Raw genomic sequence first — 26,715 nt, forward strand, 5'->3', positions numbered from 1 at the left:
TATAAAAAATAATTTCGCATTTTTATTCATTTTTTTCCAACAAAATTTTAACATTTATAAAAATATTTTTCTTATAAATGTTCAGAAATTTCATTAAAAATGTAAAATGTATCCATATGTTATACAAAAATTCTGTTAAAAAAGTTGTCACACATTTTGTAATCAAACTTCTTAAATCAAAAATTAAAAGAGCTCTTAAAAATTCAACTTTTTCCAGTAGTGCATTAACATTAACACTTATTATTTATATATAAAAATACATTTTTATATTATTTTATATTCTTAATCATTGTTTTTAGTATTTTGCACACATTTAACTCATAAATATTTGTTTCTGGGTAACTTTGTATCAACAAATACAGGATAGTTTCATCACATTATGACATAAATGATTGAAGTGAATCATTTCTGACGAGCTGATGTTTGTTGGATTTTCCTGGAAGGACGAATCCTTATCGATCGCCTCGATGATCGATCAATATGATGTTTCTGCTGCATGTTTGACGCTCGTCTCAAACTGAACTCATTCGATTTGTTTAACGAGTAGTTAAAGTACTCGAGTACCCAACACAAACTCTTATCGTGCCATCGTGGTTTCCTGACTCGAACGCTTGATGCGAGCAGGATTCAATAAATCGGGCGTGACCGCTTTAACGTGGCGGTGAAATTGCGTCTGGTTTTCAGGGTGTCTGTCGGCTGCACCGACCCCTCTGTGTCGCTGTCGTAGTTTATCCCTCTGTGGTTGTGCTGACGCTGCCTGTGGCTGTAACGGCGATAAAACTCGCTCCGTCTCCACGCAGGAACGACCCCCTCGATCCACGTGTGGGACGCCATGGGCAAGCAGACGCTGTCCATCCTCCGCTGTCCGCACAGCAAAGGCGTCGGCTACGTGAACTTCAGCGCCACGGGAAAGCTGCTGCTGTCCGTCGGAGTGGACCCTGAACACACCATCACGGTGTGGCGCTGGCAGGAAGGTCAGAGACTCGGAAACTTTCAGCGTGGTTTGATTCGCTTCCCTCTGTTGTGGCAGTAACCGCGGTAACCACAGCGTGTCACCTCTACAGGATCTCGAGTGTGCGGGAAAGCCGGACACCCGGACCGGATCTTCGTGGTGGAGTTTCGGCCGGACTCGGACTCTCAGTTCGTGTCAGTGGGAATCAAACACGTGAAGTTCTGGACGCTGGCCGGCGGCGCGCTGATGTACAAGAAGGGCGTGGTGGGGACGCTGGAGGACGGCAGGATGCAGACGATGCTGTCTGTCGCCTTCGGTGCGGTGAGTTCGCCGCTTCGCCCCGGGGCCCCTCAGCAGGGCTGTTCAGTCGGAGCACGTAAGGTGACGGTGTCTGTGTTCACGTTTGCAGAATAACTTGACGTTCACGGGGGCCATTAACGGGGACGTGTACGTGTGGCGAGATCACTACCTGCTCCGGGTGGTGGCGAAGGCTCACACCGGGCCGGTCTTCACCATGTACACCACCCTGAGAGACGGACTCATCGTCACTGGCGGGAAGGAGAGGCCGTGAGTCACACGCCGACCGCTTCACCTGCAGAGCATCGAGGACCGCTCCCTCTTTGTTATTAAATGTTTTCCATCTTCATGATACAGATTTTTTTAAAAGGATGTTTTCATATCTGATGTCACGAAAACGAGACCAAACATGAGTTTGGAAGTTTTCTACTTCCTGAAACTGCCAATTCTCTGTGGACGGACGTCGCCACAGAAACGTTCGCTGACCTCGAGCAGATCAGCTGATCTCAGTGTGATGGTCTCATTCGTGGTCCTCTGTTTAAGCTGTTTCAGTCTGCAAGCTCCTTTGCAACCCACCCTCCTCTTTCATGCTGTTTCTGGTTGTTCAGCTTCTGTTTTCTCCTTTGTGGAAAAACTGGAAAATAAAAATTGTGTGTTTGTGCGTCAGGACGAAGGAGGGCGGAGCGGTGAAGCTCTGGGATCAGGAGATGAAACGATGCCGAGCCTTCCAGCTGGAGACCGGGCAGCAGGTGGAGTGCGTCCGGTCGGTCTGCAGAGGCAAGGTGAGACCTCGATATTCTTCTTCATTTCCCGCTCCTCCTCCTCCACCATCACCCATCCGTCTTCCTCATCGCCTTGGCCTCTCGTCTTCCTCAGGGTAAGATCCTGGTGGGGACGAAAGACAGTGAGATCATCGAGGTCGGGGAGAAGAACGCGGCGTCCAACCTGCTGCTGGACAGTCACGCTCGGGGGGGAATCTGGGGTCTGGGCGCTCATCCGGCCAAAGATCTCTGCATCACAGCCAGCGACGACTCCACCATCCGCCTGTGGGACCTCGCCGACAAGGTGCATTCATACACATGTCAGTGATTGGAGTCCAGGCTCTGAGTCTTTAGGACGTAGGTGCTGGATGCTGGGGTGGAGGAGGGCTAGAAACAGCAGGCGCTGCTGCAGGTTTGCATGATGTGGTGCAGCGAGGGATGGTTAAAGAAATCTTCTCTCTCTGGTTAGAAACTGCTGAACAAAGTGTGCGTCGGCCACGCGGCTCGCTGCGTCAGCTACAGTGCAGACGGAGAGATGCTGGCGGTGGGGATGAAGAACGGCGAGTTCCTCCTCCTCCTCTCCAACTCGCTGAAGATGTGGGCGAAGAAGCGAGACCGCAGCGCCACCGTCCAGGACATCCGGTAAGAGAGCGAGAGCGGGAGCGAAGAATGAAAGCGCTGGATGTTTGTTTGACTGAACTCTGTGCGCAGCTTCAGTCCAGACCGGCGGTTGTTGGCGGTCGGCTCCGTGGAGAACACGGTGGACGTGTACGACGTGAGCGCAGGACCGACGCTGAACCGGCTGGTTTACTGCAGCGACATCCCCGCCTTCGTCCTGCAGCTCGACTTCTCTGCTGACAGCTGCTACGTACAGGTACACCCACAGCTGGAGGTCTCTTCCTGTTAGACGGGGCTCTTCCTTCCCACAGTCACCAGGTGCTGTGATACACGAGAAACTGCTCTACATGTAAACACACACACCTTACAAAAACCCCAGGCAGTCCTCCAGTCCAGCTACAGAGCGCACACACACACACACACACACACACACACACACACACACACACACACACAGAGTCGTTCTGCTGACGCCTGCATCACAATCTCACCTGCAGGTGTCCACGGGAGCTTATAAGCGGCAGGTGTTCGAGGTTCCTTCTGGAAAGCTGGTGAGCGACCCAATCGCCATTGACAGAATCACCTGGGCGACGTGGACCAGGTAATGCACAAATACACTCAGTGTTTGGCTGCAGGGCTCATGGTCGCCCGCTCGACCCCGGAGCTAAACTGACAACGAGCCGCGGCGCCGACTCGCTCTGTCTGTCGTCTCTTTTTCAGCATCCTGGGAGACGAAGTTTTGGGCATTTGGCCTCGAAACGCCGACAAAGCCGATGTGAACTGTGCGTGTGTGTCTCACGGCGGCTTGAACATCGTCACCGGCGACGACTTCGGATTGGTCAAACTGTTCAACTTCCCCTGCTCAGAGAAGTTTGTGAGTTTGTGGCTCGCCACGTCTCATTTATTCAGTATTAGTTGTTCGGAGGTAGGAAAGCAAATAAATGAAGGAGTCGGGGAGTCGAGGGCTTCATGAGAACTAATGGAAAGAAACAAAGTCACAAGTTTGAAGTTAAACTTTTGATCTTTTGATCTCTGAGGATCTCAAACTTACATCTGCAGCTGAGGGTGTTTGCAGGCTCAGGTTCAGTTTATTCTTTGTATCCAGGATTAAGACGATTAAATGGACGCACGTTTGCTTCGTTTCTGTCTGCAGGCCAAACACAAGCGCTACCTCGGCCACTCGCCTCATGTGACCAACGTCCGCTTCTCCCACGACGACAAATACGTGATCAGCACAGGAGGAGACGACTGCAGGTAACCCGATCACCGATCAATAACACAACCATGCACTCCAGGAGAGATTAGACCAACAAAACCGTTTTTATTCTCTCTGACTATAAAGACAAGATGCTGCGACGGGCACATGAACCTTCGTTTTCACAGAGTCTTTGACACACAGTGTGTCTTTATTGATGGTTTAGAAGTCAAACACCTCTGGGATAAACAGATTCGTACAGCAGTTACAAAATGACAATCTCACCTGTTTTCCACCTTTTTCTGTTGCTGTGAGCCTGTAAATGTAATTCAACGTGCTCGCTGTTAAAACATCGTCTAAAATTAACAAAGTTATGACTTATATCCAACACTTCTGTTCATGTTGAAGAGATTTAAGCTAAAGTTAAAAAAGGGGCGGGCTTTACATTTGCGTTATACCGATCTGCACCACAAGGTGGCGCAACAAGCCCATCGACCTTTTTTTAACCAGTTAGAACTTTGACTGTGTCCCAATCCAGCGACCGCACGCTTTGGAGTACGCACACTACGCGTACTACGTACGGTGCGTACTATAAGTACGAGAAGTGCGGAAGTGCGAGGCTTGTGAAATGGGACGGTCTAGCCTTCGTCGTGCTGCTCAGGTTGCCTAGCAACCATGATACTAACCGCGAGAAATGTTTCATACAGCTTTGTGTGACAGAAATGAAGGAGAAAAATGTTTTGTTGGTCATTCATTTTTGTCATGACATCACTTTGATTAGTTGAGACCACAGGACTGTAAAACATGATAGTTGTTCTTCATTTCTGTACTGAACAGTCATTTCAAGATTAGTTAGTAAATAACAATTAGCTAATGTTGTTCATGAGACTAAAGTCATCTCACTGTGGTAATGTTAATATAATATGGACAATATTATATGTATTGTCAGATTATATATATATATACAGTATATGAGCTTGAACTCTGGGTCAAAGATGCAAGTAGCAGTTATTTATATTTCCTATCACCTTAAATCTTCACTCAAAGACAAGTATCTCTGACAGTGTATATACAGATGTATCATATATAAGAGACAAACATTGTTCTTTCAATATGTTGGCATTACTAAATTTGGCTCAATGCTTACATATATGTGTAAAAAGAAAATGTACGAGCTGTGATAACTGTTTCTGATAGAATGAAGAGCAGACTGATATATGAAATATTCCTTTATTGGGTGAGAAAATCAGAGCATGTCATAACTGCTTTAAGTCATACAGAATAGATATCAGAGCCTTAAACAGGCTGACTTCTACTAAATGGGTCAAACTGGGCAGAAAGTCTACAAACACATAACATCCTTATAGAATATGATGTAACACTATAGATCAACTTAGCTCAGAATATATAAAGCATATAAACAATTACAGCAATATGATGCAACAAACACAGCAGTGCTACTAATCCAAAATACTCAAAGCTTCATAGAACTGAAACAAACATTTATTTTTAGCTCCATTCTGCTGCTGATACATACTTTAGGTTTCTGAATATTAAACTTGTTGCTGCCTTTCATAGTGTGTAACTTGAAGGCCCTGAGTACTTTCTCCCACACTGAAAACACTGGAATGATCAAATTATCTGACCATTACCTAATAAGACTGATTCAGGACAGACAATTAGTTATGTTAAACTTTCCTAGCAGTCCTTCACAAACAGGAACAGTCTGTCTATTCTCTCCATCTGTCAGCTGCTGCTGGTTCTTCCTCCTCCTCTTCCTCACACACTGCTGAGTTTGTCCTGGTGGATCATCAGGGGTGCAAAGCCTCACAGATGATGTGCAGCAGTGGGTCCCTCAGTCTGTCCTCACTCTGGACACTTGCAGTTGTCACACATGGAAATCAAATGTGTGATAAGCTGCAGGATTCAAACACAAGTGTAACTTATAAATACATGTTCATACTTTTATTCCACAATCAGAGAGAAAGAAACAGAGAGAGAGTGCAGGACAGACAGACAGGTGACAGTCTCAGGTGTACACACTGCTACAAAACAGCACAAGAGAAGGAGGATTTAGTGTTTGTGTTATTACGAGTGCTAAACAAGAAGAGTTCCCAGATGGTCCAGTGGACACGTGTGACTCCTGTGATTAAAGCATCTTTCTTTCAGCTTAACGAGTGAACCGTCAGCTCGTTCAAACACACGTTAAAGTCCGTTTGGCTCGACACCACCGAACAGAGGCAGCAATATAACATAGCTAACATTAACAGTGCAGTGAATCCTGCTTGTGCCGTCATATTCAGGACTGCAAACCGAGCAGCATCACTGACTTTCAGCTTGTTGTGTTTGTGGATATATGACTGACTTTAATTATCCATAAAATCATCACATTCTCTGTAAGATTAAGGTCGACTATATATATATTTAGAAGTAGAGGCTTTAAAACCAAGTTACCGCTGAAAGTACAAACATCACTAATGTCACATAACTTTGCCGACATGTGGCCAACAGTAATGTTTTAATGTTGTTCATTATTAAACATTCGCACATAAATAAGTGACATCATATTCAGTACTTACTCTTAAGAGTTTACTCTTCGGCCGCTCCGCTTCAGCGTCTGCCGTATTTTTCGGCAAACCACCACCGCGCTATGAATTGTGGGATATATGGGACCACGACGCTTGAAATTTGGGGAAATCGACAGCGCATTTGGAGTACACTTCGGATTGGGACAGCCGTCGTCGCATCGCTGTGACGTAATAGGTCTCAAAATGCGATGCATACTCCGGAGCGTGCGGTCGCTGGATTGGGACACAGCCTTTGTGTTTAGCTTGCTGAGGAAACTGGGACTAAAAGGAAGTTAAAGCACAGCGGTCGCAGGGGCAACGCTGCCCCCTGGTGGACAAAGTCTTTGTTACACTCTGCAGAAGTTGAAAACACAAAGTTCCTTTAATGACTTTAAGCTGTGTCGATGCCTGTTTGTGTGTTTCAGTGTGTTTGTGTGGAAATGTCTGTAAACATTGGATCCAAACCGCCTTAAACAGACCACAAGTGGATCCAGAGGGAGTCGAACCCACAACCAGCCTAAGCCTCCCACGCCACGCGGGCCAGACTGCGGCAAACCCTCCACGACGGACGGATGCATGGACATGAACACAAAGCCTCGGGAGAACCCGGGGACTCTATCAGCTGATGTTTACATGTTTGTCGTTTTCTTTTTTGGTCACATGGCGAAAAAAAAACATTAAAATTTGTGCGAACAGGTTCATAAAGTGAGGGAGCGGACGGCTGTAAACCAATCAAACGACAATCCCGCCCTCACTTTGGTCAACCACACGCTCAGATTTGCACGTCAGTGCGCCCCCTGCAGGGCTCAGTGGGAACCTTCCTGATGGATCACATGACTCAGAGGCTCCATCAGCTGGTATCTGACCAAAATCCACAGGATGACTTTGTTGGACGGTTTCTGCCACCTGCTGTTACCCATAAGGCCTTGCGTTGGGTCGTCACTGTGGTGGAGATGAATTAAGTTTGAACATGTAAGACATTCCAGTCGGCTCAAAGCTGCTGCTTCCACAAAACTGAGCAGAAATCAGAGTTTACGGCAGCTCTAACTGAGCCGCGCTGAAGGGAATTAAAACAGCTTCAAACGAATGTACGGAGGCCCACAAGTGTCCAACAGGAATAACTATTTCTCTAACATCTTCAGAGGCAAACAGTAACCTGAAGATACTCGATTACATTCAGGGGTTATTTTTGGCAATAAGTCATTTACGATAAAATTCACACAAAGAAAACAAAGAAAACAGAAACTATAAAAAGAGACGTTAAAGTTAAATTAGGAGGAATAAACTCAAAGACAAACGGCACAGCAAATGAAATAAAAATGTCATTAAATTAAAAGAAAAAGAAATGACTAAACTAAAAGACTGAACTAAAAAATATAAAAACTGATTTATTACATCGCTGTTTTCTTTTCTTTGAGGTGGATTCATTTTTATCTTCAAGTAAAACACAAAACTCTTTGTTTATACAAAAATAAAACAGTCCAATGAGGAGGGACCAACCTATGCAAAGTAAAAAAGCAAAGTGCAACACACAAAAAGCCCAAAACAAATATTCACATAATCAAGTTTTAGATTTATAAATGAAACATTTAGGCTACGTTCACACTGCAGGCGAAAGCGCATCAAATCCGATTTTTTTGACCCTATGCGGCCCATATCCGATCATGGTCTGACAGTGTGAACGGCACAAATCCGATATTTTCAAATCCGATCTGGGTCACTTTCGTATGTGGTACTGAATCCGATTCATATCCGATGTTTTAGAAAGCGACTGCTGTTTGAACGGTCATGTCGCATTAAATCCATCTTTTACGTCACTGACACAAGACAGACGCCAATTATCAGCGCCGGAGAAGACATCGCGAACGCTTCCTGGCCATCCAGTGTAGATGTCAGTGAAACTGTTGGGAAGACAACATGAACATTTTATTTGTACTGTATAATCTGCAGATTCTGACAGAAATCTGCGACTATCCTTTGAAGCACCGCTCCTCTAAAACAGCAATAAGGATAATTATTAGGTTATTTACATTATTATGTAAATAACAGAATAACTTAAAGCAAAAATTGGGAAACGTAAAGTCTGAAGTCTTTATATTAAGGGCCATCAGTCAAACAATACTGTTGCTCTGGGTCTAAACAGAGCGCGTTGTGTGTGACGTCTTCTTTTGTGCATGCGGGCCGCTTTGAGCGTTCACACTAGAGCGCGTTTGCTGTCGCATTTTATTTGTAGTGTGAACAAGCAGACAAAAAAATCGGATTTGATCAAAAAATCAGAATTGAGCATTAAGACCTGCAGTGTGAACGTAGCCTTAGTTCTAACATTTACCTGAAACTCAGATAAAAATATTTCACACGCTGCAAAGAAGAAAACGACATGAAGCAAAATAAAAAGTACGAGAAACAAAATGAAATCACTACAGGAGGGGTCAAAGGTCATCCTGGTACATTGCTCTGGTTTCTGTTTGATTTTGATGAAATCAGCATCTGATTACGTGTTATTGAAATGAGCCGATTCGAGCGGGCGTTCTGGTCAAACTAAGATTTCTTTATGCAGAAAACAGAAACGTTCAACTGCTTTATAATAAAAAATAATCGAATGCAGTTTCATATTTACAGAAACTTTGTGAAGTTTGTCTGAAAAAACAAAAAGTCTCACGGTCACGTTTCATGTCAGCGCCTTCACTGCATCTGTGGTTGGACATCGTCACACTTAAGTGCCTTTCCGGATCTTTCTACCTGTGTTTGTTCCTTTTGGACGAGGTTCATATGCTCGATTTATTTATTTTTAATCCATAATTGAACTCGTGTTTTCTTTTTTGTACTCTGTCTGGTGCTACACTGAGAATGTTCATCCAAAAATGGACATTTAAAAAAAGAAGAAGCTTTTTGCTTTGCTGCTGCTTTTTGTTTTAAACACGTGAAACATCCAAAGCTTCGTGATCGTACCAACACGCACGACAAGATATTTGTGGAGATGTGTTCATGTTTCTCTGCCGGAGCGTGGACGAGTCTGTGTGTCGGATTATTAACGTGTAACTGTCGTGAAACGTGTCAAAGAGTCTGTGTGTGTAACCATGAACGAAAAAAAACCTGTGAGAAACCGACCGACTGCTGACTCGTTTGTCCACACACACACACACACACACACAGCATTGACCCTCAAAGTTGAATTCACTGACCACTGTGTGAAAGCTTAGTTATGTTTAAGGCAAAGAGCCCAAAGATGAACTTGTTTCAGATACAATGGAAGACAAAGTGATGCAGCAAACATTCTTTCACTGATGAGAAAACTGTGCAGCATAATTTACTTAAGCTGTTGAAGACATGAGAGCATTAAACCGGCTGATGTTTGGGAAAGAGGCTCTAACAGAAACATGACATCCTGATAAAATACTGTTCCCGAACCCTCCCTGCGTTCAGTTATTTCTTATCATCGTCCATTATTGTGATCTCTTATGAATCACGGATCCACTCCCCATGTAAATGTCATGGGCAGTCATGAAGGGTGGAGCCTATCGCAGCTGTCTCAGGGTGGGAGGTGCTGTACACCTGGACAGGTCACCAGTTTATTTTAGGTAATTAATGGGGATGACAGACATACAGGATTGATAGGTATTAGTAACAGATCAGTTATAAGGAATAGAAGTTGTGAATGATTGATAAGGAAGTCATGATAATAAAAACATGGAGGGTAAAAGTGGTGAGGGGATGGTGCAGGTTTACATCCACAGATCCTTCATCAGCCCTGACGTCAGAGACTCGAGTGGGAAAACAGACAGGAATGTTTAACCTGATCTGATCCAGATTAAAGCTGCGAAGAGTTCAAAGTTTCTTTCCTCACGTGGTCCAGATAAGAAAACCGAGCCGTCTGGATTCACACCTGGTCTCAGGTGGTGATAAATCAGCCTGTTCAAGTGCACAAACTTTCTTTATCAGCACTTTCACACAGACTGGTCTGAGTAGTGTTTTAATTAGACTAAACCACATACGTGCTTTTAAGAGTTCATCTCAGGTCAGTCCCAGAAACAGACTTCAGAGAGTGTCTTCATCATCATCACCGTCACAGGAGTCGTTCTTCCACAAAGACGGGAATCATCCGGGACATGATTTTATGCAACCAAGAAAATCAAAAAAGCCTTCAAATGTAAAATGTACGACTTTAAACAGTTTATCGATCATTTAGTCATCAAACCTGAAACTGTTGGAGGACGCGAGCAGCTTCAGCCTCACCTGCAGAAAACACCTATGGAAGCTCATTTCTGCCACGTTCATGTTAATGTTGATGATTTCGAGTCAGAATCATAAGTTTGTCAGTTTCTTTTCATTTGAATATTTAATTTGAACTTAAATGTAATCCAGCAAATTATAACAATCATTTAATTTTACTACATATTTAATGTTATAATTATAACAATTTCCTTTCAAATGACTGAATGAATATTAAAGATTAAACTTGCAGAATATTTTTAAATATAAAATATGGATTAATTTTAAATGATCATTTCTAATCATGATTTAAAACATTTCTAAAGTCTAATTTGATCCAGCTCATCATTGAAAGTCATTACCAAAACTTAAAAATATTGTAGTTTCTATGTTCCTGTGTGCATTTACAGTTTAAGATTCAAGACATCAAACTGGTGGAAATTCTTACATTTTTTAAAATTAATTTGTACTTTCCTTTGTTCATATTATTTGGGCACAAACAGGCTTCCACATTTCACAAGCAACAGGAAGTGACGCACAGACGAGGAGGCGGGGCTTTCGTCTAGAAGCTTTATTGATAATTGTTTACATCTCACAATGCATTCCACAAACACGGCTCCCGGCTGGAAGCTTTTTATCGTCACAATTGAAGTATGAAGTTTATCATTCACAATTATACTTGCATAACAAACAAATGCTTGAAGGTTTCCCAAAAGTCACATCAAGTTGCAACTTTATTAAGATAACGGCTCCACAGACAGAATGGTTATTTTAATCCCATGGCTGTTTTGTTTTTTTAAATCTTTTTAAATATTTTCTGATGGTGATGAATGTAAACGTTCCTTCCAGAGTTTGTCACTAGACAGCTGCGATGACGTGGAAATAACGACTTTTATGTAATTAATGTGTTTAAATCGTCCGGCAAAGATTTCTAGATGTTTCTAACTAGAGTTACTCAGAAGCGATGAAGATTTTAAAAGGTAGTACAACCCTCCTCCCTCCCCCCGCTGCCTCATCAGGAGTCAAAGACGTCGTTCGCGAATCCGTTGTTCGTCACATCGAGGCGGAACCGGCGTACCGAGGAACGAGCTCCAAGCTTCAGGGACACGACAGGAAATCACAAAAATACACCGAAAATCAGCGAGAATATTCAGACCGAAAAAACAACAACAACAACAAAAAAAAAAAGAGGCGCCGCCAGCCGCTCGCGCTCATCGACCGCAGCCGACGCGAAGACGAACCCTTCAGCTGGAAAACCTAAAGCCAAAAACAGAAAACAGATCCCCCGAACCCGGCCGAGGAGCAGCCGACCTCCCACAGCGCACCGGGTGGAGGGAGCGAGGGTTCGTTCAAGATTCAAATGAGTTTCTTCGAGCGCAGAAACAAACATTTCAAAACTCGACTTTAAAAAGAAAAAAAATAAAATAAAACGGGGGAGGGGGAAGCGAAAAATCATCGAGCTGACCTTGGAGTCGTCACACGGCCGCAACTTTCCCAGAAAACACAAAAATAATAAAAGGAATTCTGAACTGGAAAAAAATGTTTTATTATTTTGACAAATGCAGTTGGAAGGGCTGCGTCCACGCCAAACCCCTCCCCCTCCTCCTCCAGCCTTCCTTCATATCCACCCCGTCTCCCCTCACCCACCCACACACCCCCATCCTTCAATCAAATCATCTGGCTCAGGACTTCCTGAATCCAACTCCCACTTCCTGTTTACATCACTCTGTCTTGCGTTTCATCCCGGGCACCTTCGCCTGGATCCTGTGAACGAATCAGAACAGACGAGCCGTCAGCACGAGACACAAACACAAACATCAAAGTCGACGTTAAAATCAGACGTCTGGTCGTGAAATAATCGGCTACGATCAAAAGTCTGATCGCCACAGCGGCCGCTCAAACCGCAGAGCAAACACGAGTCTGACGTCTGCAGGCTCGCTGTGAGTCGGACACCACGCTGTGACATCACATGATTCAGATTACAGCTGAGGGGAGTTTGCTCTTTACTTCAGATATTAGCAGCACGGAGGAAGTCAGCAAAGGGTTTGGAGCTGTTTGGAGGGAGCGAGTCGATGTGTCCGAGTACTCTGATTACATCGTTCTCCAGTCACTCCCACAGAGAGACTCGGAGCTGGGAATCTAACGTGAGCCTCACTAAGAGCAGGCCCTGCTGCATCATAAATATTCCTGGACGTATTTGTTGGATTTGATCTGACAAAGTTAAGAAAAACATTTAAGTCGAGCCTTCAGCAGAAACCATGTGACCATCAGTCTCGTTGATCCGACAGCATCAGCAGAAATAAAACTGGAGATGGGAAAGTGGATGAGTGCAATATTCCTCATGAACAGTGAGCTGATATTCCTCAGAGGGCTCATCCTCACAGCTGTGTCAGTCTGCTCTGCAGCTCCTCTTAGACATGAAACTACCAGAGTCTACAACAGTACAGCCCACTGCGAGGCCCACTGTGAACCGCGAGGCCCACTGTGAACCGCGAGGCCCACTGTGAACCGCGAGGCCCACTGTGAACCGCGAGGCCCACTGTGAACCGCGAGGCCCACTGTGAACCGCGAGGCCCACTGTGAGTTCCACCACAGCAGACACTTAATTTAAAAACAGTGGTTTTGTTGGCTTTGAGAACAGGAAGTTGCCGTTTTGCTGCTCACTTACTTTCCAACGACATCTTTGATCTGGTTGTTGACCAGAGCCAGGTAATGGTCGATCTGAGCCTGGAACACACACACACACACACACACACACACTTTAAAACTAGAACGAGCACCTCCATCATCGACATTCTTTCTGTATTTCACAGTAAAATAATAAAAACTAGTAGAGAACGTCTTTACTGGCTGTGGTTTATTTCTCAGCTGCATCAAACACCCTCACAAACCTGCAGACAGAATGGTGCATTGTGGGTAAAATGAGCCCTCACCTGGTGCTTTTCATAGATGATCGGGCAGCTGAAGACTGCGATCACACCTGCAGGAGGAGAAGAGGAGGCGGCTGAGTGTGGTTCGTGTTACTCGAGTATTTTTATCTAAACCTCAAACTGTGTCTGCGCTTTAAACCAGTTCATCTTAATGGGACTTCCTGTTTCAATGAACATTACATTTATCTGTGATTTGACTCCAAAAGATCTCGTTTTGGTCATGTGATGAATAAAGACAAAATCGACCAGTTTAAGTTCCTAAAATCTCCACCAGATGGAGTCAAAGGGAGAGAACACACTGAGACCTCCACCCTAAGACTGGTGCCATCATCGTCCCTGCTGTGACTCACCCAGAATAAGAAGAGTGAGGCCGTTGAACAAGGCGCCGACGTAGGTCAGGATCCACATCAACACGGCGAACTGAATCAGAGAAGAAGAGACGAGTCAGCGGAGGCTCGAGTACTTCATGAATAAAACTACAGGTTCATCAAGCTCAACTGTGACAGGAATCAGAGAACAGTGGTTTAACACACTGAAGGGTCAAAGGTTAAGAGGTGGAGTCATGGTGGCTGTGTTTGTGAAGCTGTGATGTAAGCGGATGCTTTCCACAGTTAAAGTGTGCCATCTCAGGCTGCAGGCTCATTGAAACACGTGTGACATTTAGTGACCTGCTGATGCGGAGGGAAATACTCAGGACAATAACAGGAAGTTGGAGCAGAGGCAGAAGAAGAGCGGGGTTATCCCAGAATGCACCCTGCCTGTGAGACATTCCTGAGGCTCGAAGCGGCTCCTGGAGGAATTAAAACTATCAGTTTTTTTTTACCCTCTAAGGGAATCTCGGCGGCATGTCTGCCCGCTGAGCTGCAGCTCTGTATTTGGACAGCAGGCCGGGGGGTGGGAGGGGCTCAGCGAGGCGACGACAGCCCCCGACAGCTGCAGAGCCGCCTGAACGTTGACCTGCACTCACAGTAAGCCAGTGCAGGTGCTGCTCATTAACACAGCCTCAAAAAGCACGAGCCCGTGTGCGCACACAGACGCAGCGCTTGCGTCCTGCGGGGGGAGCTGTGGGCGGAGCTGCGGGACACTTATAGAGAAACACGAGCCTTCAAACTCACCTTGATGGAGTCGACCAGGTCCTCGACCAGGAACAGGCGTCTCAGTTCACCGATGGTCTTGTTGAGCTTGGCCAGAACCACGTCGCTGTACTTGTGGACCATGTCTTCAGACAGCGCCACCTCCTGGTCCAGATACTGCCTGCGGGGCACAGCAGAGGAGCAGGTCAACACTGTAAAAATATGCTGCAGTTCCTCTAGCGTCCAGCAGAGGCAGAGTGAGTCAGCCCCAAAGTGTTTTGGCCACTATAGATCATTTCCCCTTCATATGAAACGTGTATTTATGACTCACCCCGTTAAACTTTATTAATGCTTAAAGTGTGCATTATTAGGGGCGTCGACATTTTAACCACTTTAGTGTCATTTAAGACATTTACAATATATTTTTTCTACATTTTTCTTCTATATCGAGCTTGGATGTTATATTTTTCTATAAAAATTCAAACTAATCATCAACTTCAGTAAAACTTTTCTTTGTATCAATAAAACCGTCACGCTCTCTGGTCGTATGAATCATGTACGCTCGAACTCTAGATCAACCGCTGGACACGCTGATCAGGAACAAACTGATGAAGTCAGTCAGGCTGTTTTCACGTTGTTACGATAAATAACTCATTCGCCTCTCTAACAATGTGTCGATGTAGCCTCCAGTTCAATGTCTAATGGAAGAGACGGCACCAGTACTGCTGCTGCGGTGGTGAAACTGCAGAGCAACACTAAATACTGTTTATCCTGGGAGGTGTACGCACGTTGGAAAACTGCAGCAGCAGAAGAAAGCAAACATGTGTAACAGGAAGTGACCGTTGGCGGCTGATCCACACTGTGTATGGTTACATTTCCACGCAGGTTACACCATCACTTCTCTGGCTTTACACAACTTTGCAAAGTTCACAGCTTTGACGGTTAAAACTTCAACATTTGTTTTTAAATCTAATAAATCTACAGTGTGAGCTACATGCTAACGCTAAAATCTAGAAAGTCGTGTTTTTAGGTACAGACACGTCTGCTGTGAATATTCAGTGAAGCTGATTTAGTAAAGATGGAGCGTTTGCTGCACGATCACGTCTCCTCTGAGTAAAAACGAAGAAATCTGCAGGAAGTCAGACGTAATGCGACTCTGTTTATGCTAATCTGCATTAAACAGCCTGAGGTTTGCAGCGAGGAGGAGGAAACACCGTAAGGTTTTTCTCCGTCTGAGGGAACAAACCACCAAAGAAACGAGGAGCTCAGCGTGACCTTTGACCTTCACTGCTGCAGTGAGAAAGGAGCGTATCTGATGTGAGGCGTGACTAACAGGATAACAGGAGCAGCAGCAGAGAGCCGGAGCTCCGGCTGATAATCAGGATTAATCAGGTCGTTGATTTCTCTAACGGGATTGGCTGGGTTTAAATTCCTGATGAAATCTGACGAGCGGGGACTCGCACGGTCTGCCAACTCATTCAACTCCAATCTATGAATGCTGAACCTTCATCTCCTCCTTCACTCAAACCTCCTCCCGTTTCTCCTCCTGCTGGTTAAATCCCATCAGGAGGATTTTCCTGGTGTTTTAAAACAAACCTATATTTCCTGTTTTGTTTTATCAAAGATCTGCTTCGTTTTGTCTCATCGAGACAGATTTTATGGAAACTCGGTGCCGATGAAACTGCTCGAGTTTTTCCAGCAGCTCAGAACAGATTGTTTTTATTAATGACCTTTGACCCTAAAACTGAAGAGGCCAGTGTGTGTCCTTCACACCCAACTGTGTCGTATTTTAGGATTTGGGCGTTTTATGTTGGTGCCCAATATGTATGCAGAGCTGGGAGCTACAGGGAGGTGCTGGGAGGAGCTACAGGGAGGTGCTGGGAGGAGCTACAGGGAGGTGCTGGGAGGAGCTACAGGGAAGTGCTGGGAGGAGCTACAGGGAGGTGCTGGGAGGAGCTACAGGGAGGTGCTGGGAGGAGCTACAGGGAAGTGCTGGGAGGAGCTACAGGGAGGTGCTGGGAGGAGCTACAGGGAGGTGCTGGGAGGAGCTACAGGGAGGTGCTGGGAGGAGCTACAGGGAGGTGCTGCAGCTTTCCTACTATGGTTTTAGCAGCTGAATTTCCCCTCAGCAGCTCCCGTGGACATGCACGACTCTCACTGTCTGACACTTTTAGACATTTATCAAAAAAACATGGAAAAATAAACTCCGACCTTTCGGACTCAAACCTCTGATAACTCTGCAGACGGGCGGTACTCACTTGAATGGGTGTCCCTCATCTGACTTCTGGATGGCCTGCAGGATGCCTTTGTATATCCTGAAGCAGATTGTGACTGAGAGCAGGGCCAGGCAGATGTAGGAGCACACGCTCACGATGCTGCACACCGTCAGGGAGAGGAGCAGCAGCAGGGCGGCGCCGAACACCACGCCCGTGGTCTTCACATCACGCCAGTAGAGGAGATCCACCACTGCAGCGGGAAGAGCAGCAAAAACCGTCATCGGGACAAGAAACAGTTTGTGACATTAGATATTCTAACTGATGATCTGCACAGTGACTCCAGGGTGATGCTGTCCTGATCTCCCCTCAGAGCTCCTGCTCCAAAGGTGAATGTCCACATTCATCATGACCACCGATTTTATTATTATGACTCTACAAACATTACGAGGCCAAAGTTTTACTGGTTATTCGATATCAAACTGAGCTGTGTGTGACGCCCATGACCTGAAACCAAATCCAATCCCAGATAAACTGTTTGCTTCCTCCTGCAGCTGCAACAAGCTTCCAGCTCTTCTTCCCTGTTTGTTGGTGATTTGCATCATTTTCCTTGTTTTTGTTAAAGCGGGACGAACAGATCAGAGATCAGCGACCACGAGACCGTCAGCAGACACGAGCGGGAGGAAACAGAGTCTGACTTTAAAGTGCCCACAGGGCGAAGCTGAAACCAGTCAGATTTTCTGCCCCCTCACATGGACGCTGCATGACATCATCTTATCATAGAGCATCCGGGGTCAGAGGTCACGCTTGGCCTCATCCAGAGTTTGAGTCAGCTGCTGCAGGGTTTTAGAGTCCCTCTTTTCTGTCTCTCTGGGACTTTGATTCATTTTTACCTGCAGCCTACAGCAGCGATGACGGAAGACACGCATCATCATCATCCTCCTCCTCCAGCTCAGCGCTGAGGTTGGGGCCAGGCGCCTGTTAATAATCAGCTCTGTGTTACAGCTGCCTGACACATGAAAGCACACGCCCTGATCATTTTCAGCCGTCTGTGGTAAAAATGATGCAGATTTCAAACAAAGCGAGAACCTCAGAGCGCAGCGCTCAGTCTGGGTACAACATCATCGTTTATACTGATGCTGAGCTGCATTAAGGCATGTCTCACCTGCGCTCCTCCTGAAGCTCTGCCCCCACGCTCCCTGTGCATCTAAATGGCGCTCTGTGTTTTCCTGCAGCGTGCAGGCAGAGCCACGCCGAGCTGACAGCACACTACCTTTGTGTGTTTCCTGTGTTAACACGTCATGCAGCTGTGAATTTAAACACTCGAGTCGTGGCAGAAGCAGTAAAACGCTCGTGTGCACTCTGATGTAAAATTCCTGTTTTTCTGAATGGAGTCTGGTGGAGTGTAACAGCTGCGCTTACTGAGCACATGGCTTATGTTTGCGTCCGCTTGGGGGCGTGGCCTACTGACACCTGCTGCAGGTATCACACTGCAGAGTGAAAGAAAACCTTGCACATAATCTGAAAATAAAGTAATAATAATAAAAATGAATTTAGTGCAGAGCACTGTCCCTGCTGAGCTTCACGTCAGACTCTTACAGGCTTTATTGTCACTGCTGAACACAATCAGCAGCATCATGAAACTAAAAAACTAAAATTAAAAATCTGCAGGTTCCTGACTGACAGGAAGTCCTCCCCTCTCTGACGGGCGCTGAGAAGGCGAGCGGGGAAGTCAGCGCCTCCTGAGCGACAGCTGAGCTCATGACCTCCTTCGAGCACACTTATATTTCATCAGGGAATTCCAGGCAGGTCAGCGGACAATATTAGAAGTGAAAGAGCGGTGCATTTCCTGCAGGCTCGCAGACGTTTCACTGCAGCAGGTCAGGGAGAAGAGTTCAAACGCACCACAAAGCGCCAAAGAATAAACGGCACCATTCAGAGAGCCACCAGATAATGTGCTCTGTGATAAGGAAAGCAGCTTTAAAATGCAAACGGATCCTTCAGAGTGAGACGACGACAGCTGCTGTGAGAGACGACGGGCCGAAATACTCCAGAAAATGAATCCATATCATCAAATGTTCAAACATTATATCTGAAATTTTATATTTCATCAGAGGAAAGCAAGCAAATCTGAAAAACTGAAAACACCCCGGACGTCTGCCCGTTCCTCCGCTCAGGTGTGCCTCAGCTTTACCTGCTGCCACAAGTCAAAATCCAAAAACTCTTCCAGAAGAGTGAAATGTCAGTCATTTAGCTGCTTTTTAAAGTTTAAGGATAATCACAGTTTGCTGTCAGACGTGTGAAAGAAAAGCAGAAGCAGTTAAGTTTAAGAAGCTGAAAGCAGCAGATGATTAAATGCAACGCTCAACAATGAACATTTATAGTTAAGAAAACGTCACAAGGATGAAAATCATCTAATCCGACTTTCAGTTTCTCAAAAGACCAAAATATGCAGCAGATACAGAATAAATACTGACCATGAATATGTGAACTTGAACAACTTGATTGACTAACAGCAAAAATGTTTAAACACATTTCAGCTACGAGCTAACATCAGCGATTGAGTCCAACCAGTAATCAATAATTCACACTTTATGAAAGGACGGCACATGGCTGCTATCCCAGCTCCATCACCATGGTAACAGATGCTGAATCCTGGACCGGAGGTGGTCATGCTCAGAGCTCGTTTTCACCGATCCCGTCATCCGCGTCTGCTCTGAGCGAGCTTTAGATTCTCAGCTGAAGGAAAACGTTTTAAACGTGAACTCCGTTTAAAACAGTCGCGATTTCACTGAAGGAGCCCCGCACGCAGCGGGAGGCTCTGATCGCGAGGTAGAAACAACATCAACACATTTCCAAACTCTGTGACGCACAGCTGAGTACAGCGAACCCAACACTGCAGATCCAAATGATGCTTCAAACACTGAAGCAGAAAGGCTTAACACAGACAGCTGACGGCCGCTGTGGTCACGCCGCTCACCGCGGTGTCAGGTTCTCTCCATCCAGCCTGGATGAACTTGTTTAGCTACACCGCTCAGGTTCCCCGGGCCACATGTTCCAGGGGTTGTTAGCCTAACAGCAGTTTGTTTCCGTGCACGTTTCATTTCTTTTCGTGGGATGACATAAAATGTTTTACGGTCTCCACGCTCCTGACAGAAACACGCGAGCGAGTCCAACCTCTGCACTCAGACTGCAAACAAACCAAACTCATCTGAGACTGTTGTGTTGTTAATAAAACACCAAACCTGGAGTTTCAGGCACTGCAGTGTAAAAACATCTTAAAATGACAAAAATATAAATACTGAAACGCCCATGAACCTCTATACTATTGAGTTTACAGTCAGACCGCTCCTGGGTTTTATTTTACATTTAACATCTGTGTTTGGACCTGACATTTCGATTACAGCGAATCCTGTGTTTAAATAAATTAAACCTGACTTTACAAAGTCCAGTTAAAATAATTTAGGTGATTTTTCTTTTATATAACATTAACACTGCCTGTTCAAGGACACCAGTATAAAAACTAATGTAAATACACCAGACTGTAAGTGTGCTAATACATGCAGGACAAACTCAAAGTAAATCAGACTGTGTCAGAGGAAAGAGGCGAGCAATTCATTTTAAATGTGCTCAAAGAAACGCAGAGCAGAAACATTTCATCAAAAATAAAATGATTTCGTTTGCATTCATGTTGTTCTGGACACCTAAAATGAAAGATGTAAAGCTGAGAGCAGATTATATGTGTGATGAGCTTCACACCAGGACTCCCTGTTAGTGTTTTTATACTGGCTCTGATGGTGCGTTCACTGACGCCCGTCAGAGTGGCTTCCAAACCCCTTCAGAGACACACCGTTATTTACACAGAGCCACGAGAAAGGCCGGGCGGGCTCCTGCCGGTGAACCATCCCGTTTACAGGCTACATGTGGGCTGACAGATGCTACGTTAGCCGACAGCTAGTTATCTCTCTGCTCAACGTGCTAACTCGGTGCTAACGCCGTTAGCCACCGGCTGACGGCCGGTGGACCGGCTACCGTGCGGTCGTAAAGACTCGGACCGAGCACATAACATGAGAAGAGACAGACGGGAGGAGGTGGAGGAGGGTCTGGGATCCAAATGTGTCCGCCTGGCTACATATGGTAGCAGGCGTGCTAGGAGCGATGGAGGCTGGCTAAAAATAGACCCGCATCACAGCGAGCTAAACCCGGCCGCTGCTTTAATCCCCTCTCTGACACGGATACCGTCCCCCCTAAATGTTTTAATTTTTCTGCCCGGGATGCTCTCCGTCTGTCCCCACCGGCTGCTCGCCTCCTCGCGGGGACGAGCTGTCAAACCGTCCGGCATGACCTCCCGCAGGCGGCCCGGTGCGCCTCCAGCCCTCCCCGACTCAACGACAGCCTTTTCCGCCTCGAAAGGAGCCCCGCTCTCGGTGCTCATGGAAACGCAAACCGGCCATAAACGCGACGCTAGCGGGCGGATGGAGACAGGAGAGACGGTAAACAAAAGATTAGAGCCACACTAACCACATTTGGCGTCCATCTTGAAGCTCCGCTGAGAGAGGTGAGACAGAGGAGGGGGGCCGGGCATGCGCAGTTAGGCCTCTGTCTCACTCACGGACCCCTGCTGGGACAGGTTGAGCCCGCACGGGTCCGCTTTTAAACCCGGGACACAACTCTGCCGGGTGAAGGCAGCGAGGGTCTGGACCAGGAGGTCAAGTTACTCGTGTTTAATATGAAAGTTTTACATTTGTGAGGAAAAAACTTTCACATTTAAAGAAGAACAAAATCAGGAAAATCAAAACGAGCCAAAAACGGGCAAATTTACCGGAAAAGGGTCAAGTTTAGGAGAGGCGAGGGGCCAAATTCATGACAAAAACGTCAAAAATATACAAAGAAAAAAGCAAATTTATGAGGAAATCCTCACCAGCAGTGAGGAGCAGGTCAGTGAGGAAGACTCGACACGTCATGCAGGCATTAAAAAACAAAACATGTCTGAAGCTGACTGCAGGTCAGTACAATGAAACCTCCACGACTCAGACAAACTAAGGAAGCAGAGGTCAGTGTGAAAGGAGAAACAGGCTTCCTAACAAGGATGATCGCCACAGGAGGAAGAGGAGGAGGCAGCGTGTCACAAGGCTGTAGAAGGACAAATGCAGCTGCAGGAAGGACAGAAGAAGACAGAAAAGTGAGGAATCCAACAGATGGTACATGAAATCTGCTCATGTTCAGCAGCAATCCCTGCACCGGTGCATGCAGGGAGAGCTGCAGTTCGTTTGTTCATACGTTACTGATGGACGGCGTGCTGAAGGAGAGCGGCTGCTTTAACGGCGTTTTTTTCATCGAGAAACCGACAGAGCGAAGCTCCAGAGTCAGACGATCAAACATCCCGAAGGCTGAAAGCTCAAATCATGGCGAAGGTGACTGAGCGACACAGTGCGGATGGGGAACTGCTCTATAAACCACGAAAGGAAGTTTGAGCATCTGAAAGGTGCTGATGTGTCTGACAGGGACAGCACGCTCGTCCTCAGGGTTGATCTGCTGCAGACGCTCAAAAACCAGTGAGACTGGAAAAACCACCAGCAGACCAGGCTCGCCGTCGAGCCTCAGGTAAGACGAGAAAGCAGGAAGACGATCAGACCAGCGAGCGAGTTCACCTGCTACAACCAGTCTGTGTGCCGATGTTCACCTGCCAGCAAATCGCACTTCTGTCATCCATCACAACGCATGCTTTGTTTTCTTCAGCGCCGTAATCTGATCGATGTAAGAGAGGCTCCGTCATCGCTGCCGGTCGTCACACCGCGGTGGATACCTGCGAGGGTTCAAACAGCCGCCAGCCCGCCATCAGAACAAAACAGGCTCGGTGTTTACTCCACTATGAACTCTGCTAATTATTCTGTATGTTTGCAGGTTGAGCTGGCGGTTTATAAACTCACTATGTGTTAATAGACCTCTGCATCGAATCATATCTGTTATTAATCTCTGTCTCTCTTCCACAGCATGTCTTTATCCTGTCTTCCTTCTCTCACCCCAACCAATCACAGCAGAGGCCGAGTCTCCTATCAAAAGTTACAGCTGTCTTTATGGACTTGGTGAAAATCGCCTTATTTCGGCGAGACAGTGCGTTTCGCCCCGCCCCTCCCTGAGCCTGGTTCTGCCGGAGGTTTCTTCCTGTTATAAGGGAGTTTTTCCTTCCCACTGTCGCCAAAGTGCTTGCTCATAGGGTTCATATGATTGTTTTTCTCTGTATGTATTACTGTAGGGTCTACTGTACAATATAAAGCGACTCGAGTTGACTGTTGTTGTGATTTTGTGCTGTATAAATAAACCTGATCGACTGATCCAGCAGCTGAACGTTGCTTTGAGTGTGAAAACATGTCAGTCCCTGCTCTGTGTGAGTGGATGATGCACAAGAGGTCAATGTGTATACTCAAATTTTAAAAAGGCCAAACGTGACAGCTAACAGGACTTGATGTGATCGTGTAAAAGAAATAAAAGCAGCCTGTCGTCAGTGCTGTGAGCTGGACAGCTGCCTTCTCCTCAGCTTCGATGGAGCTCGCTCATAAAGCCGAAGAATTAAACTGAAAAATGTAGAAATGTTTCTCTGCAGGAAAAAAAATGCTCAAAAACTTGTCATCAACAGTCGAGCTCAGCATCACTCGAGTGTAGCTCGGTCTGATTTATAAAAACGTGCGATCAGACTCAGAACGTCTGAACCGAGGACGAAGGTGAGTCACTGAGCTGTGATGAAGATGATGATGATGCTCCTCAGGCTAGCTTGCAACATAAAACTGAGTTAATTCACTGCAGCGACACACACACACACACACACAGAGCAAATAGTGCTTAGTCATAGTGCGACAGCCTCACGGCTACACGTTCTGTCACTTCATGGCCATCGCTCATTAATCACACACACACACACACACACACACACACACACACGGGCAGGGGAAGCGAAAGCAGCGCTGTGACCTCAGATGATGCAACAGCAGAAGGACACATGATGGTCAGCAGCGAGCAGCGTGAAAGAATTTTTGAGCTTTTGAAACATTAAAGCGAGACAAATATGATTTCAGTTCAACTGCGTCACTGAAATCTTCACTACTCGAACATTTACTATGAAAGGTCTACAAGAACTTCCTGAAAGAGCATCTCATGCACGGCTGCATCATTTAAATCGAGTACGTCGTTCTTCATGATGCTACAGTGGACCTATTCTACTTCCTGTTTTATTCCTACAGCTGCTTTGCATGATTCACAGTTCCAAACAATCCTCCTTTATCTCATTCGGGGCCTTGGTACCTGCCGTTTTAGCTCCTCCTCCTTATGTCAACATTGCTACAATTGGCTGCCACCACAATGAACAGATGGGTGGGGCTTCTGTGCCTGAGATTACCATATTTGGGATATCCCAGCTCTGTGACATCATTCAGATCCAACAGTGTAAAAAAACTGCGATAAACTGAGTGTTTAGAGCAGGATTACTCTAAATACGCTCAGTTTATTATTAAAAAGTTAAACCTAGAAAGATGGACGACACCACTTTAAAGACCCTAACGAAATAACTTTTCTAGACCCAGGTTCACATAACGCAGCAGGAAAAATGACATCAAACAGGGCAGTGGTCATATACTTGAATATAATTATAAATAAAATAAATAAATAATGCGTGTCACAAACCAAACCTTAGTTTTCTCCAATCACTAATGAAGTTTGTACTTCACAGCAGTCAACATGAATGCCTTTCTGTGGTTATCAAACAGAAACTTGAGGCCCAAATTCTTCATTAGTCTGTTAATTGATTAGCTAATCAACACTATTGACTGCAGCTGATTTTCTGTCTTACAGTGAACTGAAAACCTGCCGGTCAGCAGCTCCTGTGAGCGATTACACAGCAGGAAAACAGACTTTAGTCAGGCTGATGAAATCAACGATTGAACGGATTTATTCATCACCTCCACCGGAGAGGCGTGTGATTGGTTCAGCTTCATCACTCTGAAATCTATGGACGGTATTTCTGTATATTTGTATAGACGTGCAGCTTTTCTGTGACCAATTCTAAAAACATCAAACTGAAAAAGGAAGAGTTAGAAAGTACTCAGAGAGACTGTTTATGCCTGTTCAGCCTCTTGTTTTCTCCTTTATCTCGTCCAGATAAAGAAAATGAGGCTTTGGTTTGTCAGGATGAAGACCAGGAGAAGCTGGTAAGGAGGTCTGAGCACGTCTCAGGTTCAAAGATACTGTTTGAAAAATGAGAAACGACCTTCAGAATGTAGCAGAGCTCAAAGCTTCAGACCGTCAGGAAAATCCACACCACGGAACCAGTTCACCGTTTTTGGGAAAAAGCTGAAAAGCAGCAAATCCTCAGATTAGAGAAGCTCGAAGCATGAGCTGGATTTTTTTTAAAAAACGTTTAATCCACACAGAAAAAAAAAAAAAGAAAAAAGAAAAAAAAAGACGGCCAGAGGGTCAAAACATGGTGGAAGGTCTCTGACAACCCCACGAATAACAAGAACAGGAACACGATGTTAAAAACTGAGACGGCGAGTGACTGACTGACATCCAACCATCAGTCACCTGCACGTGGGTCACATCAGACACACCTGTGCTTCAGTCCGGAGCCAGGGAAAGGTCAAACAGTCACCACGGTAAAAGCTGCAGCAGGAACAACAACAACAACAATAATAATGGTTTATCTGTTTATCGCTTGTGAAAGTGATTGCTCACAGCCCTCAGCTGAGGACACGTGATACTAAACAGGCTGTAAAATCCAAAATATAGATCCAACTTACCAAATAAACGCCTGACTTTGTCTGGTAAATTTCACATAACTAAACAAAAGGGGAGGAAGCTGAATAAAGACCCAGGATCACGACTAAAATCCCCCAAAAATGAACATTTCCAGTCACATGAGACAAAGACAAGCACCAGGAAACTGGGAAATTTTGTGGAAAATGATTAAAAATGTGAATAAATATCCAAGATAAAGAAAGAAACGTGTTGTTTGTTAAACTGATAATTGTTGAGTTTGCCTCACAGGAAGCTGGACATGCTCCGATGTGAGGAGGAACAGAAACGAGTGAAACCAGCACATCGAGGTCCTGCAGCTCTAACATGACCCTCATGTAACGCATGCTGCTGCTGCTCCAGCTCATCTGCATATGCCCGCTATATTAGCCAATCATTAACCTGCCAACTAACGTCACCCCTCTCTCCGATCTCCCCTCCTCCTCCTTCCTGCTGTCCACCTTTGGTCACAGTGGCTGACTGGCCGACTGTCCAAAGGTCCCGGAGCTGCAGGGACGACACCCGAACACAAGCCAGAAAATTCTGCAGCTCCCACATGAGACAGACGCCACAAACCTGCTCTGAGGCCAAGCTGTTCACCTCTTAGGAAGCTAAACAAGGCTAAAGCGAGTCAGAGACTCCAGAGCTGCACACATCTGCCGAGTTTCAGGTTAATTCAGCACAACGTGGGCGTCTAATGCAAGCGAAGGAAAGTCAGAGCGGTAAAACACGAGCGGTTTGTGCAGGAGGAGCTGCGGGAGGAGGACGAGGCAGAAAGGTGGAGGTTTACCCTGCTCCTTCCAGTGCTTGGCGGCAGCATCACACTCCTTTCTGTCCACAGAGTTGTTATCCATGCCGTCCGATCAGCAAACAGTCATTCCACTGAGAGAGGGACCCGACAGGCAGCAGCACTGAGAGAGTGTGTGAGGAAAGATGTGTGTGTGTGTGTGTGTCGGGCTGCAGGAGGAGGAGGAGGAGGAGGGAGGAGGAGGGAGGGGAGAACCTGAGCAAGGCTTCCTCTGAGGGGGGGTGACTGCAGCGGGCGAATAAGTCCCTCCCGCCGGCTGTCAGCTGACTGTCTGCTGCCAGTGCTCTGACGCAGCAACTATAACCGGC

The 26,715-nt window shown here is 45.9% G+C and overlaps 2 protein-coding genes across 19 annotated transcripts in view; one reads left to right on the forward strand and one right to left on the reverse strand.

Annotated features, from left to right (window-relative positions):
* LOC100709102 (echinoderm microtubule-associated protein-like 6) overlaps nucleotides 1–8,007 on the forward strand; it is an 83,355-nt gene extending 75,348 nt beyond the window's left edge. For all 4 annotated transcript variants that reach the window (XM_019367003.2, XM_019367004.2, XM_013264368.3 and 1 more), the window contains 11 exons: nucleotides 801–974; nucleotides 1,065–1,273; nucleotides 1,362–1,519; nucleotides 1,917–2,031; nucleotides 2,126–2,314; nucleotides 2,480–2,652; nucleotides 2,722–2,884; nucleotides 3,126–3,229; nucleotides 3,349–3,502; nucleotides 3,782–3,882; nucleotides 6,816–8,007. In XM_019367003.2, coding sequence (XP_019222548.1) covers nucleotides 801–974; nucleotides 1,065–1,273; nucleotides 1,362–1,519; nucleotides 1,917–2,031; nucleotides 2,126–2,314; nucleotides 2,480–2,652; nucleotides 2,722–2,884; nucleotides 3,126–3,229; nucleotides 3,349–3,502; nucleotides 3,782–3,882; nucleotides 6,816–6,840 — 1,565 coding nt within the window. In that variant the 3' untranslated portion in view covers nucleotides 6,841–8,007. The remainder of the gene's footprint in view (nucleotides 1–800; nucleotides 975–1,064; nucleotides 1,274–1,361; nucleotides 1,520–1,916; nucleotides 2,032–2,125; nucleotides 2,315–2,479; nucleotides 2,653–2,721; nucleotides 2,885–3,125; nucleotides 3,230–3,348; nucleotides 3,503–3,781; nucleotides 3,883–6,815) is intronic.
* A 3,148-nt stretch (nucleotides 8,008–11,155) lies between these two features.
* The window catches only part of LOC100710178 (reticulon-1-A), a 33,277-nt gene continuing 17,717 nt past the window's right edge, over nucleotides 11,156–26,715 (reverse strand). For 13 of the 15 annotated variants that reach the window (XM_019366690.2, XM_013264364.3, XM_019366693.2 and 10 more), the window contains 6 exons: nucleotides 16,861–17,068; nucleotides 14,645–14,783; nucleotides 13,880–13,949; nucleotides 13,533–13,579; nucleotides 13,268–13,326; nucleotides 11,156–12,363 (listed from right to left, as the gene is read on the reverse strand). In XM_019366690.2, the coding sequence (XP_019222235.1) occupies nucleotides 12,321–12,363; nucleotides 13,268–13,326; nucleotides 13,533–13,579; nucleotides 13,880–13,949; nucleotides 14,645–14,783; nucleotides 16,861–17,068 (566 nt within the window). In that variant the 3' untranslated portion in view covers nucleotides 11,156–12,320. Of the gene's footprint in view, nucleotides 12,364–13,267; nucleotides 13,327–13,532; nucleotides 13,580–13,879; nucleotides 13,950–14,644; nucleotides 14,784–16,860; nucleotides 17,069–21,336; nucleotides 21,467–26,389; nucleotides 26,555–26,715 lie in introns of those variants that run through there. The other 2 variants (XM_019366700.2, XM_019366699.2) reach the window with 2 other exon arrangements.

Source organism: Oreochromis niloticus, linkage group LG13 (assembly GCF_001858045.2).
Source record: "Oreochromis niloticus isolate F11D_XX linkage group LG13, O_niloticus_UMD_NMBU, whole genome shotgun sequence".
Classification (NCBI taxonomy): Eukaryota; Metazoa; Chordata; class Actinopteri; order Cichliformes; family Cichlidae; genus Oreochromis; species Oreochromis niloticus.